The following is a 15,763-nucleotide window of genomic DNA, read 5'->3' as shown; positions in this document are numbered from 1 at the left end:
GGAATGATAGAAACGCGGCCAGATAATCGATAGGTTTGCCGTTGAATCGGTCGAATATCTACCAATACTGCTATGCGTCGATATCGAGAGGGTTTGAAGGGAAAGGAGGGATGGAGAGCTCATATCTCAATCAGTCCAGTATTTTCCTGTATGTAGCCAATCGACTATTGCACACGTGCTTCTATTAATTTGTTAATTAATAATCTGAGCAAATTATTGCGATAATACTTTATTATAATATTACAAAAAAAAGCATTTCTTGTATCAATTTAATTTAAAAAATTAAGATTTAAAAACTACTCCATAATATTTAATGTAAAATTGTTAATTGTGTGTGTATATATATATATATATATTTAAAAATCATTTTTTTTAATTTTATAAACATTTTTTTAATTTTGTGCGCAAAAATAAAATGTACTAAATGTTTAAAATAAAAAGATCATAAAAAAGACATTGTTTTTGTCAAAATTAATGAAAAGTTTGGAAATAGAAAACTGAATTTCTTGCGATCATAACATGTGCGATTATGCAACAATTCGTCACTATTCATTGACTTCAATTATCAGATTGAACATATTTGCTCGCGCAACTACCAGTATCGTTAAATCGATACAGTTATTCTTCGACAGCGAAGTATGCGATAAAATCCGGTCGTTTTGAAAGTAAATTGTTCTTAACGTCTGGCGATCAAAATGGAAAACAAGTGCAAAATTTGTTCCCTTGACTTGCAAAACTTGATTTATAAAATTGCATATGTGAACAGTAAACTTTCGTAAATATTATCGTCTATTCGCATAAACCTAATCGATTTATAGTTTGTATATCATGATATAAGGCATCAAATAAAAAACATTCTAAACTAATTCCAATTCTCTCTTTTTGTTGCTATTATTTAGATAACAAATTTCTTAACAAACTTATGATCGATATTTTCTTAATGAAAATTTGATAAAGAAACTTGTTACAATTTTTCAATAATTATTATCGCGAGTCTGTGTATAATCGAGTCTGCAATTAAAAATTGCTTTTAAACCAATGTTTAAACTTATTAAACTTATTAATAAACTAAAAAATATAAATGTTTCCTCGTTTAAATAACTCATAATAAAATTATTTTTATAATCCGATAGTTTATTAAGAATTAAAGATTGTCTATATATAAATATTTCTGAATAGCTTTTATAGGTTCTTAGAGAGTAACAATTTACATAAATAGATGCGTATTAATCGAATTCAGCATAATGCATATTCACATTTTAATTATTATAATGCTGGCAATACGCAAATAAAACCACGATGGCCACATCATGTTAACGAGGCACCTTGATTAAAGCAACTGTACGTTCCAATCAGCAATATGAATTATTAATTTGTTCGCGCCACAGCAATGATTACCAAATTGGTTGGCAAAACGTGAGAATATTTGTGTCTTATAGGAAAAATTCAAGTCTGAACAATATATTATACGATATGTGATATTTTTTTATAGAATTTTGCTTCATTATAATTGTTTATTATAAATTATTTTACATAAAACCTATGAACTTTATTAATTTTTTAAATTTTATAAATCTGTTTGTCATATAAATTTATTTTTAAAAAAACGAAACTGTTAGTCCATTAATAATAAATTGTAATCTTCGTTTCAAAATTTTTACCGCAAAAGACGTATATTCGAAATTCTCGGTATTATTAGTGAGGAGGCGACATTCGATGTTCGATTAAAGCGACATTCATGAACACGCTAGAGATCATCGGAAGTAAAGCATATAAACTCGCCTTTGCCAAGCAACGTGTACGACGTTTACATAGCGGCTGCTCGATCACAAGCGATTTGTTGAGGATGCGAGCAGCAGCGGGTGGAATAATCAGCGCGATGCCAGTAGTAATTAATAGCTCGTGCGACGCTGCGGAAATTACCGCGAACGGCCGACTGCCGAGGCTGCGAGCACGAAATATCTGTACATACAGTCATTATCGCGATCGTTTACATCGCGTTTAAAACGTTACGAAGATGGCGTATAAAGTACGACTTCGATACGTGCAACTTGCGAACGCGAGTTGAACGATCCGCGATAAAATTATTAGATATTTCTCCATCGACGTGCATTTATCTCCACTCGTAACGATTTATCTTATGGGAATCGTGTCGTAAGTTTTTATTGGAAACGATAATATTAATCGAATAATGTAATGTTTTTCGAGCGTTCACGTCACATAATTAATTTTTCTCTTTTTTTCAGCCATCTGTATCTTCCCTTATCTTTTTATCGGCGTGCACGTTTGCCGTTGTTAACGGAGATTAAAAATGTGTTTCTTTTGCATCTCCCTCGTGAATCGTGTACACTATCACATCGTATCTTTGATTACAGTTTTCCTTAAAATATTCGCGATAATGACATTTTGTTGTTATCGAATAGATTGCATACAAGATGCGGTTTAATGACGTGTCTAGCCTTGAAATAACGTGTCTTGACATAAAATCGAATTAAAAGGCTTTTTCTTCCTTGTTCTCTCGTTTGTAAATACATTATGGAAAATTGTTTTTAAAGATACAGCTGTAAGGTATGTGTTTTTATTTTGCGATATACAGTTCGCGCTGCTGCATTTTTTATTAATTTTTTTTATTAACTCGTTTCTCTAAAAATTGTTACGTCGAAAATATTTTTATAGGACATTACTTCTCTCGTGATATCTATCGCATATGATATTTTTTTATGACGCTATTCCAGTCTCCTATCCCACCTCATATCTTTTTCATAAACAAAACGTTCACGCTCTTTGCGTGCATCTTTGAAAAAAATATTCTTTGCATCGAAAATTGAATTAAGTAGAATATTTGCGAGAGATATTTATGCGTTACAAAGTTTTAAATGAGCTTTTTAACGCTCCGTTAAAACATGTTAAAAGGAGCGCGAATTTTTTTCACGATTATTTTATAATGGCGCCGCTGAGACACAGACTTTTAATCCGTAGCCCCTACGGGTCTGTAATATTCAATAGATAATTCAATCCCGTGACCTGGATTTTCGTTTCGCTGGCGATCGACCTTGCGCTACAACCACCGTTACTGGGTAATCCACGTGATTAGCGGCAATCGAAATCTCCTAACACTTGAGAGCATCAGAAATTATTACTCGTGCTCCCGTTATACGCGCAGTTTATTTTCATTAGTACAGAGCGCGATCCACGTCATTATATCTTTATATTGAGCGGATTTTTGCCACACATTTCCAATATTAATCGACGCCAATACATAATAAAGTGTTATCTTGTAATACTAATTTCAATGTTTTTATAATATATAAATGTAATGTTTCCAAAATGCAACGGATAATTTATGCATAAAATAATTGGATCATATATATATATATATATATATATATATATATATATATATATATACTACACACACACACACTATTATTATATTTTACTTTCAAGGATTCTTATAACGCATTATACTTTATGTAGATCGTACACTTTTTATAATCATATTTCAATTAATCATTGATTGTTTAATAAATTTAAAGGCTTGTCATATAGTATTATACATATATATATATTTTTTTAATTTTTTAAATACATTTTACAATAAAATGTATTTTTATATGTAACACTCTTGATATAATATTTCCATGTATAACATTAATTTATAAAAACATAAAGATATATGTTAATAATATTGTTAATATTTTTTGAATATGTCCGATAATTATTAATCAGAATATTGTAATTAAGATTATGATAAAAACATTATTATATTTTTTACATATTTAGCATTATATTTCTCAATATAGGATAGATCGAAAAGTACTTGATTCGCATATTCGTTATGTGAGAGACCGACAAATATATATGTCATCGTATAATTCCTCTCCGCTCCTCCCCGCGAAAGTCCACTCAGTGCGTTGAGCTTCGAGAGGATTATGTAGAAAAATAAAATACAACTTAAAACCATACAATTTAAAGTTATTGTCTGTTATTTTGAATCAAGTTATTTTTCAATTCATGTATTATATTGGTTTTTAAACAAAAATTTCGACTATCAGGCAATTATAAAGTGTAGAATGTCTCGTAAATTGAATGAGTATTATTTGCGAACGGGCTATATATTTAGTTTTTTCCCGGCCTCTTAATAAGAATTTTCAGATAAATGCGAATGCTCAATTAAAATGTTACTGGTTTCCGATAAATACTAAAACAATTACAGAGATACACACAATAAAAACAATTTTTGATCACAACAATATTTTTCGATTATTATTAAGCGAATGCCAAATTACCGATAAGCTCTATTAACTTTGTATACATTTTTATTTATGAAAAGTTTATAGATTTACCACGTTTTATCAATAACTTTTCATACATAATATGAGCAAATAATTATATCTTCTTTATTGAGCTTTTATCGCGTATTAAAAAGGATAAACTATATTTATAACGATATATAGAATGCATTATCTCTGCTTATGTGTAATATCGAACGGATAGCATGTTGTTACCTTTGGTATACAAAACGGACACACATCAAAGTCGACTAAAAAGAAGAATTTAATTATACCAGGTACAAAAGCGATCAGTCATGATTGCCATAACTGATGTCGCGTCACTCAATATCCCGCGTGTGCGGATAGCGCAGCGGCGTATTCATGAAGGGGACTTTGGGTCTCCGCATCTTGTCCTTGACCACCGTATACCCCGCCTGAATGATCATTTTTCCCGGAGGTGTGCACTACCGCGTGAAATCCCTCCTTGTCCGCGTGATAGGTGACGACCCGGAAAGTGCCACCTGGATCTTTCACGCTATATTCTCCGGACACGCTGCCTCCTGCGAAAAGGGAGACATTCGATAAGAAGAGACATCGACTGCTATCTGTCAATTCTCTCTTCTAGATTGCCACGGACAGTCTTGACAGGATGACGAAATATCGAAGATGTCATTAATGTAATAGTATCGGCAATTATCTTTCGACTGTGAAAAAATTCCATTTTTAATGAGGTTTCTTTACGGTTCAATAAATAATATAATGCCAGAATCAAAACGATTTATAAATATTACATAATGGCTTTGTTCCTTTTGTTCTTTTCGTTTTTTTTAAACAAAACACACAACAAAATATAACAAAAATATTTTATAATATCACATTGTGTTTATCGATTTTATGGATGTGCCTCTCTCTCTGATAATAAATAAAAACAATTGTTTGGAAAAAAAATTCCGATTGAAGAGATACATATATATTTTTAATATCTATTTAATTTAATATTATGTATTATATATATAATATATATATATGTAATATTGAACTTTAGTTTAACTTGTGATATTGAACTTTATTTTAACTTGTGATATTTAAAATTAAATTTTTTTTTATGTAGATAAAGTTTACTTAAATTAAAACACAGCTAAGGTTCTTTTATTTATTTAAACTTTTGAGAGGTATTTGCAGAATCTTTCACTTTCTATCACGCGTATATAACTCGAAAATAGCTCAACTATATAATACTTTCGTATTTTCATTGAGAAAAAATTGACTCCAACTTGGTCAAGAAATCCACCTGTAAAGTTTGCTGACTTTCGGTAACTTTATACCTTTATACAAAACTCTTATACACATAACTACGTGACATCATACCGTGTTGACGCTGTTGACGCCAGTTTACGATTCTTTGAGTCAACTTCATGTTTTCAAGTGAGAAAACGTAGTTTCAACTGAAGAGTGTTGACGCATATACACACACACACACACACATACATGCGCAACTCACATTCGTACATGTAGACTCACGTGCTCAGGAGGGCGCGTTCGCGAGCAGCCATTGCGGAAATGCAATTTTCTTTTCACCCGTAGCAATTTTTGCCAACGTCAGCGCGTCACGGTGGAAATCGGGTAAAACGACGCCACAGGTAGCCCCAAGCATCCCAGAGGCCGTTGTCATTTCCGCGCAAAAGTCATGAAGGCGTAAAAGTGACTGACTCACCGTCCCTAGATTCCTTCTGTCCGTGAAAGTCGCCGGTATGATGATCCTCAACGCCATACGCGAACTCGTACTTGGGATTCCCCACGTAATCGACCGTGTAGCCGTCATGATGGCGATGCTCCTGATGGTCCTGGCCGTGTAAATAATTGTGCTCGCCGAAGTGGTCGACAACAACGTGCGGCACTTTCACCTCGTACTCCGGACCCTGCACCGGCCCGTGGAAGTGCATGTACGAACTGGCCACTGAGACGCGATGATCATGGTGTGCGCCGATGTCCAGCGGTATCACGCCGGTGATTGATCGATTGACCAGGGCGAGGCCGATGGTTAGTGCGACGGTGACCTATGACACAAGAAGTTTATGTCAACGACCATCGTCGCGCCATCCCGGAGATTCACCTCCGGCACGGAGGTGGCACTTTCTCGATTCTCCACGATCGAGTTATCGATAATGCATGTAAATAGCGTATGTTACCGCGCGAATCGTTGAGTTAATTTATGTCAATTATATTTATTCTCTTTCTTTTTAGATCTCTATCTTGTTTAAAAAAAAAAGTTTTTTGGATAATATTTTGTGAAGTAATGCTCGTATGAAGAATCGGATAAAGAATCGTCGAGTGCGAAAAAGAGATTGTAATTTAAATATTTTTTTATCCGTTCTAGTCGAATACTTTTTCGTGCATACGTATATATAAATGGCCGAAACAAATTGGAACATTTTAAACTAGTAGAATGTTCGATGTATCGAAATTGCACTGAAATGTAACCGTGATCTATACGCAATCGATGTTGCTTGTACGTACAAACTCACTCGTTGCCATGATGAAACTCTAGAAATTTACGATATATCGATATACACACACATATATATATATATGTCTCTCGCGAGAGAGAAAGTTCGATGACCTCTCGTTTTTAATTACAGAGTTTCCGAGAGCCCGGCCGTCAACGTTCAAATCAACAGGAACCGGTCCGATTGAAGTGGCTCGATTGAAAAGACGGAATAGACGTGACGAAGAAAAGGTTTCTTTGTCCTTACTTGTACGCTTTAGCAATCTCCATGCCTTCGTTATAATCGTCATTTCTCGCTTTTTGACACTCACGTCTTTTTAATTTATAGATAAATGTAATGTAAAAAAAAATCAATGTGTAGTACCTTGTCTAATAACAAAGACTGAAAAATGTATATGTGATACAAAGCATTATATTCGATAGATAATTAAAAATAAGTACTCAAAATTTGAAGTGTATTAATAATGCAATGCAAATAAAACCGCAAATCACGAAATGTAAAGTTATTTTATGCAAATTTTGCCAGAACTGACATGAATAGACAATGTTAAAACAACTGTTTATGCATGTAGAAGTACAACTTGCACTACTACTGTTTATGAATACACGTCCAAGTTAGAAATATAGTACAATATATGCAAAAAGATGGAATATATGTACGTTAAGATGCACTATGCAAGATTTTGCATACTTTATGTAACTGTATAGTGTTATGTATATCAAATGTATTATTAAATATTTATCAAAAAGAAAACCAGAAATGTTACATCATAATTCATGCAAAATTCAATTAAAATGTGTAATATACAAATATTTTTAAAGGTAATTATTAAGATAATTACTATTGCAAAATAAAAAAAATTCTACGATTTTATATTAATATTTTTTATACAGTAAGAATAAAATGTGAGCTTGCTTAAAAAATATATATAAATGAAAATGTATATTTCATGTACATAGAAAAATAATGGAACTTTTGGCTTTAACAAAAAAAAAATATAAAAGTTTTTAATAGAAAAGATCTGAATATTAAGTACAAAAAAATAATTTAATTTTTATTAATATTTTAATTTAATTGAAAAAGCGTTTGCCATAGATTAATATGCACTTTTTAAGTTACTTCCTGTGTACAAAGTTCAACCCCAGAATTTTTGCCTTTTCGTAAAAACACATTCGCGCCACGGCTCTCGTCTAAATGAACTAATTACATCAAACAGTTCCGAAAGGGATGCTTTAATCCCATCTTATATTCACGACGTTGACGTTGATTTTCGACGGACTGCATACAGCTACTTTTTCTTCTGTCTCATCTCTTAAATTATTTATTTCATCAACCCTTACACGCGCCAATTACATTTTGTAATTACGAGACAATTAAGAATCCGTCGCGCCCCTCGTGCTTCCCTTCTGAGAATTTCCTTCTACGTTTCACTCTCTCTTTCCCTCTCTTTCTTTCTTACTGTCCCCTATCTATCTTCTCGTCCGAATGTCGCGGAGTTATTCTCTAACGAGCACTTTCTCCGCGCCGCGTCACTTTTCCTTCTTTCGCGAGGAGTTTCGACACTCTACCTTGAAAGTCATCTCCACCATTACGGTATTTCAGACGGCCAGATGAGAACTGCAACTTACCAGCGTATTTTCTAGGCTTTTATATACTGGCCCGCTCTGCTTACACACTGCCGCGCATACATATACATGGCGTACATCCGCGCCCGGTTCCGGTTCCGACGTAAATACAGATGTTGGATGAAGATACACTAAGATACACTTCCGAGACAATGAGATAAATGTCGCATAGAGAGGCGTTTAAAAATGCAATGATAAATAAATTTTAAGCATAAGTAGATAATAAATACGGACAATATAAACTTGTATTTAAATTATATAAATGCAATATAGTTTTACTTATATATAAAATCATCTAAAGAAAAAGAAAAAAAAAAACTGAAATCAGAGAATACTTATGAGAATAAACACAAAAATAGCTGTACAGTGTATTTATAAAAATAAAAAATTTCTAATGTATAAATAAATAAATTCCTGTGGAAATTATTATAAATAAAATAAAGACAGCTACTTTTACCGAAGCTAGATTTTAGTATAGAAGCTGGAACTTACAATAAAGTTTCATCTTTAATGTGTACGTGCAAATTTCAATATTTATATATGAATAGTTGTAATTCTTAGCATTTTGCACACATATGCAAAAGAAAGAGAGAGAATGAGACAGAATTATTCCAGAATTCTTTAGAAAAATAAATGTTGTAATGTAATAACAAAATGTAATTACAAACACTCTAATATTATTCAAGCAATATTTACTAAGAAATTATTTATATAATTAATATTTTATTTCTCTTTTGCTCTCTTTATTTTTAATGGGAGCGCAATTTATACTAGTACTTTGTTTAAAATAGTAACATTATATTATATTATATATGCTTTATATTTTGCAAGAATCGACACGAGTTCCAAATGGCGTTTCACGCTGACTCGCAATGTCATAAAACCGATTACGTATTAATAGACGGCGCATCTTTACACATTGTGCATTGAAAAATGATCCGGGAGATCGTATAAGATCGCTTCCTTCCTCTCAGCCGCGGCATCGCATCAAATGGCTTCCTCCTTCTCATGAGATACACGGTGCGCTATTGCCGTAAGCTTTTCTCGACATCAAGACACAATACTTGATTCGCGTAAGAGAATCAACTTTTATTTGTAAATTCAGATCTTTATTTTAAACATAAATCTTAATTCTCAAATTCTCACACTCACTGTCGAGAGATTATTTTAAATATATAATAATAATAATATGTCCAAAATTCATGTAAAGAGAATTGATATAGGTATATGTAGAAATTATAAATTAAATTACATTACATAATTGAAAATATGCTTATCCGTGAATAATATTATCAGTATTCTAATTAAATATTATAAAATTATTATTCAGGCGTTATAATATGAGATAATTAGATTTTTGTTAATTTATAAAATTAATTAATATGTGTGTATTAAACGTAAATCAAATTTTCTTTTTTCTTTGTTCTTTTTTGTTTTTTATTGATATCAACAATTTTCGAAAAAGAGTTGCGTGTTACTCATATCAATTGCGTTTATTTTGTTAGTTAAATACAGCTATGAATATTGTATAATATTTGCGTAGTGCTCCCGTGCACTGCAATATTTTTTGGAAAAGTAAATATTGAATTGCATAAAAGCGTAATCCATCAATTTCCTGCGTCAAACATTTTCAAAGATATGTTAAAGTTTAAATTGCATAGCGCAATATTTTTGTATTCTTAAATAAAATTTGAATCAGATTGTATTATATTTATTAACGTAGGTCATTTTTTTGTTTCATTCTGACTGTCCAATAGCATTCTTCTTTAAGATTATCCGGCTTGAAAATCCAGAACTCTATAAAAGACTCGTCCATTCGCGTGAGAAGCAATCCTTAAATAGAGGTCCATTCATAAGATTTCATTGAGTGCTTCTGACATAGAATAATAGTAAAAAATAATAACAACAATAAAGACAATAATCGTAAAAAAATGCTATTTTTTACAATATTAATGCAATAATTTCTGACATTATATCTTTTCAGTTTATTTATTTCTCTAGCATATAAATATCGGCAAAAGGATTAGAGTAAGCTGCGTTCCTTTTTAATAATTCACATTTTATATTCAAAGAGCAACGTCACGTCGACATCATATTCAAGTAGCTGACATAAAATCTTTTTTTTTTTCTACAGTTTAAAACGCGCTTCGAGAAAGATACTGCTTTCACGAAAGAGAGTCAACCGAAAGTTGGCTGACGCTCGATGGAAGGCGTCTCTTTGCCTTCTTTGTTGTGAAACGATAAGAAATGTCACATCGCTATGTATCACGGAAATTCCTTTCGTCTTTTCTGCATTGTGAGAGCGTCACATAAAATATGACACTATTATAAATCAAATTCATGCGTATCTTCCTTTGATTCCTTTTTCGCCGCAACGGCTTTCCAACGCCGATGATAAGCATATTCATTGGAGTGTAATTGATTATATAGTATCACATATACATGAACAATAATATTTATGCACAATTTGTCTATTTATAATAACAGACGACGCTATGTGTAAATTATAAATGCGGTACAATTACATGTGCGGCATGTAATTAACAAAAGTTATCGCGTTTGTATGTATATATAAACTAATATATGTATTATATATATCGTTAATAATATAAGTATCATTATATAATAATCTAATATATATATATATATATATATATATATATAATATATATATATATATATTATTATCGTAAATGCCCATTATCCACGATACGTAATTTGATCGGCGGGATTTATGGCGGTGTCGAATAAGGATGGACATTAACGATCGACCTCACCACATTTGATAACCCGATTAATGGACTGCGCTATGATAATGAACGCGCGTAAAGGGAAATACTCGGGCTGCGTCAGCACTCGCCATACATCGCTAATTGGATTTTCTTTTGTTAATAGAGAAATTCTACAGAAATACGCGTATTAAAGCCTTGTCGCTATTAACCATGCCGGCAAACCTTTGAAACGATATAAACCGCTGTTTCGACGACGACAGGGGGAACGTTTGTGATACGCTTGTTTCTTCGCTGAATATAAATGTGCTCCATTATAAGCGCGTACATACAGCACAAATTGCCGTGTCTTCGCATCAAACGATTATAAACGTATCGCACTGGCTCTTTGTACATTTCTCCGCATAATATTCTTGCTCCTCGAAGCCAACGGCAAGTCGAACGTGATATTCTATACGCGCAACGATAATCAACTAACCCCTCGACCTCAGAGTACGATGTAATATAATTGACGTAGAGGAAGTGTCTCGGATCGCCGCTACAAAGGATGGTAATTGGAGCAATTTTGCGGTCTTGCAAATAAGCTCTCTTTATAGTTAATAAATAAGCGAATTAAAGAGGGGAATTTTATTATATAATACGCTTATAGGGGTTAAAATAGCCTAAAAGTAATAAACTACGAGAAAATACACAAGCGTAATGTCAATATGCGGATAACACAGCTTAGTACAATACATACTTGTACATGCCACTCTTGATATTTCACATTTCAAAATGTATGCAAAGAATATAGACATAATATTTCGATCACTTCGACAGTAACACAATTCTGTCATCTCTAAAATCAAGCAATGTAGTGGCGTCATGATGACAAGAATTATAAAAAACGACTGATGACGTGCCATTCGCGGCATATCATCCAGATGTCAAATAATTTATCCGGATTTTTTATGTGTCAAATGTTTTTAATTAAAATATCTCTAAAAAAAATTAGAAATCTAACGTACGTTTTTTATACAATCTTGATGTAAACTTTCGATTAAATTATTTATTAGTTAAATATTGATTATAATATATATATATATATATATATATATATATATATATATATATATATTCAATTAATTCTTTCGCTTTGTACACATACATACATATATATATATATATATATATATATATATATATATATATATATGTATGTGTAGCGAAAGAATTAATTGGATAAAAGGCAACAATAAACTTCAATACTTTTGAGAAAATTTTGATACTTTCGATTATTCAATTTTACATACCGTTTTAAAGAATGAACTCCTTAATTTAGAATGACGTAAACAAAAATTAGAGAAAAAAACTTTCACATATATGATATCCTACAAAAATTTACTTATTAAAAAAAATAGTTTAAAAAAATTTTTTTAGTATAATGTATAAGTTGATAGATTGATCATATCTTCGAACGACCGACTTTTTGACAAACAAATTACGGCAAAGTAAATTAAAAAATCCAGCACTTCGTCAATACGTATAGAACGACTGACAGTTGGCGCAAAAAACTAGTCGAACGTGCCACAATCGAAGAAACCAGAAATAATACATGCCATGCGATTTCATCGTCCCGGCATAATATTTGTAAACAAAAGCATAATACAATCGCGTTGTCGACTGTATTATGCTTTCGTTTCACACGTGACGCACGTCAGAAGGTGAACGCTCGACTCGATTAAACTAATTGGCATTTTGCAGATATCCATCGCACATATAGAGATATATATTTCGCTATTTATGAATAATCAGTTTAATGGGATACCAATTTAATTATTGTAATGCAATTTTGCAATGAGATACTTGTCATAACTGTATACGTCAACATAAAGTCTTTCCAGATGTCTCAGCACTTTAAATTAATTTAAAAAATTCATAAGGAGAATAAAATGATATATATATATATATATATATATATATATATATATTGATAGTCCAAATATTTTATTATTATTTAACACATTTTCATTTTCACGTCAATGACCTCACTTTGATATTATATGCGTGACTTTTCCTCGTCTCGTATAAGTTAAGGATCAATTATAATTTAATTGCAACTGTAAAATTTGCCCATGATAACTTTCTTTGTGTTTCGCGTGCTGCTTCAGCCCGTCCATTAAATCGGCATTATACTGCACAAAGCTCCTCGTTGAGATTCCGCGAATCGAAACGGTTTTGCGAGGAAAGTCTTGCATGTATGAAAAGACCCAAGCCTTATATATATATATATATATATATATATATATATATATATATATAATTATATGGCCTGAGCCCCATAAAAGGCTATGTACAGCCTCATATTTCAAATCGTAAATCAAGATGTTCGAGCCCGGAGTAAGTATGATTCCCAGCGCGATATGAAGCTTCCCGGCTGACGATGAGAGAAAGAAGACCCTGCTTTCACGCAGGGAAACCTGTTCAATAGATCTGCCACATTCGTGGATTCGTTTTAATCGCGCAGCGCTCAGGTCGCGCAGTTCCGGCAACCCATGCAGGGAGGGTCTGACCTAGATCGAGTGAATCTATTGCAATTTGCACTTGACGCGGTCGTCGACAGGAGAGTAAAGGTGAGCTAGTTGACGACTCTTTCCTCGGTAAGTTTTATCTATCTGCCGAGAATTTCAAATAAAAATGACGTATCGTAAGATTTGGTATCGCGTAAGATACATTTGTTATAACAACGTATTATAGATAACAATTTTAAATAATAAAAAAGTGGCGTTATTAAATTATGCAGTCTGGATACCAAATATAAAAAAAACAAGGTGTTATGAAATAGCTCATCCAGATTTTTTAACATGTTTTTAGTTATTCTAGTTATCTAATTACAAAATATGTATAAGTATGCAAAATAAGAAAAATTGTTAAAATCTAAAAATTCAAAAAATAGAATATGTGGAAAAGGAGTAATTTAGGAAGACCTGCAGTAACACCTTGTGAAAAACGAGCAATTTTGAGAGTGCTATTAAATTCACAGATGACTGCAAAACAAATTGTTGAAGCATCTGGAGTAAACACACATATCAAAAAACGTTCGACGTCTTCACAAAGTTGTATTTAAAATGATAAAAAAAATAAAATATCTCACATATTATAGATAAATACGAAAAGATTCTCCTTTTAAATTTAAATAAATACAAAACAATTTTTTTTTAGATTTACATAAAGATACAAGAAGATTTAAATGTTTCATAAGATTTAGATTTTGCGAAATATTATGTAAAAATAAAAAATGGAAAAATATATTATTAATAAAATAAGTTCAATTTAATAATAAATATTAATAAATATTAACAGACTTAAGGAATATAAATTTAATAGTTATACTAATAATATTAATCATAAAAGATATAACGATTAATGAAAGAATAAAAAGTTAAAAATGTTTGTTAAATTTATTGAAATTAAACATGTAATACACAAAGTAAAAGCATTCGAATGAAAAGCGATAGCAAACATCAGTGGTGACAAACGCATAAAAACATATTTACGCAAATTACGCGAAGTATGACTGCGTGTGAAAACTGAGCTTTTACTCTCGGGCAGTAACGGACGAGATATCACGAGCCGGAAGCACAGAGAGCTCGCCAGGACGCCTACGCGCTTATTGCGCTTCAGTCGTCAGAAGCTCAATTAAAATTCCCACGGAAATTTCTCATTCGCCCGGGACACTTATCCCAGCGGGAAATCGCTCGCGCGTCTCACCCGTAATCGTCGTTGTACGACACACTAACGTTGCGGAATTTCTTCCGCCGGCTATTTTTCTTCCACCCGCAATTTCAGGCGGGCGGATCGTAGATAAAAGTACGTATCACTTGGAAACGCGCGGGTTAGTGATAAGGCTAACATAATTCTATCCGCCTTTCGCGGTCTCGAGCGTGACTTGTCTAGAAGTACCGAGTTGCAAGTTGTATTTGGCGATTAATCCCGAGGTACAAAATGCTCGACGACGTAACCGGCGAGTATGGGGCTTTTAATTTTCGCGTTTGTCACGTACCGCTCGCTGAGAGCCTGGCTGAATTAATCTCCCAACCGCGCAAACTGCGCTACGAATTGTTGAAACGTATACAATCATCGAAAAACGCGTTTCTCATGCGTACTGTTTTTTTATTGCGTTCTCATCGCATAGATAAAAATGTGTTTGTGATATTCAAGAACTATGTATTGTTATTTTTTACAAATTCTTTGGAATATTTGGAATGAAGTATATTTGTTTAAATAAATATAAAAATAGTACAAAAATAGTAAAATATCTTTAATACCTTTCAAAAAATAATAAAACTTTTATATTAAGAATAAGCAAAAAGAGAGAGATAGAACCTACTTTTTCAATTGCATCATAGAATTATATTTATGATATTAATTTTTTACAACTAAATCTATCATTTACAGCTGCTCATTTTTATGCTATCCTCAATCATACGTTAACATCTTCCTTGAGTCCTAAGTGGCCGCAAAAACGCGAGCTGGCGAGAGAAGCTTTCGACAAACTCGCAATACAAAAGCAATGAGATCTTAACGAGCATCCGCATGTAGTTAATCAATCTTCATTCCGGTACTTAATTACTCACAAACTTACTCAC

At 32.4% G+C, this 15,763-nt stretch overlaps 1 protein-coding gene across 1 annotated transcript; it reads right to left on the bottom strand.

Moving 5' to 3' along the window:
• Nucleotides 1-3,968: 3,968 nt before the first annotated feature.
• On the bottom strand, nucleotides 3,969-8,407 carry LOC126853303 (uncharacterized). The gene is made up of 3 exons (XM_050598914.1): nucleotides 8,350-8,407; nucleotides 5,989-6,331; nucleotides 3,969-4,834 (listed from the first exon to the last, which is right to left on the bottom strand). Exons 1-3 carry the CDS (start codon nucleotides 8,368-8,370, stop codon nucleotides 4,617-4,619), a joined length of 582 nt encoding a protein of 193 aa, XP_050454871.1. The 5' UTR covers nucleotides 8,371-8,407; the 3' UTR covers nucleotides 3,969-4,616.
• Between the last annotated feature and the right edge of the window lie 7,356 nt (nucleotides 8,408-15,763).

The sequence above is a fragment of the Cataglyphis hispanica genome, chromosome 12, assembly GCF_021464435.1.
Source record: "Cataglyphis hispanica isolate Lineage 1 chromosome 12, ULB_Chis1_1.0, whole genome shotgun sequence".
In the NCBI taxonomy this organism is placed as follows: Eukaryota; Metazoa; Arthropoda; class Insecta; order Hymenoptera; family Formicidae; genus Cataglyphis; species Cataglyphis hispanica.
This window is presented reverse-complemented; position numbering and strand designations above follow the sequence as displayed.

Coding starts and splice junctions, on each gene's coding strand:
- LOC126853303 (XM_050598914.1), bottom strand. CDS start 8,370: ATGGTGGAGATGACTTTCAAG. Junction 6,332..8,349: donor TGGTGGAGATGACTTTCAAG/GTAGAGTGTCGA, acceptor CTTGTGTCATAG/GTCACCGTCGCACTAACCAT. Junction 4,835..5,988: donor ACAGAAGGAATCTAGGGACG/GTGAGTCAGTCA, acceptor CCCTTTTCGCAG/GAGGCAGCGTGTCCGGAGAA.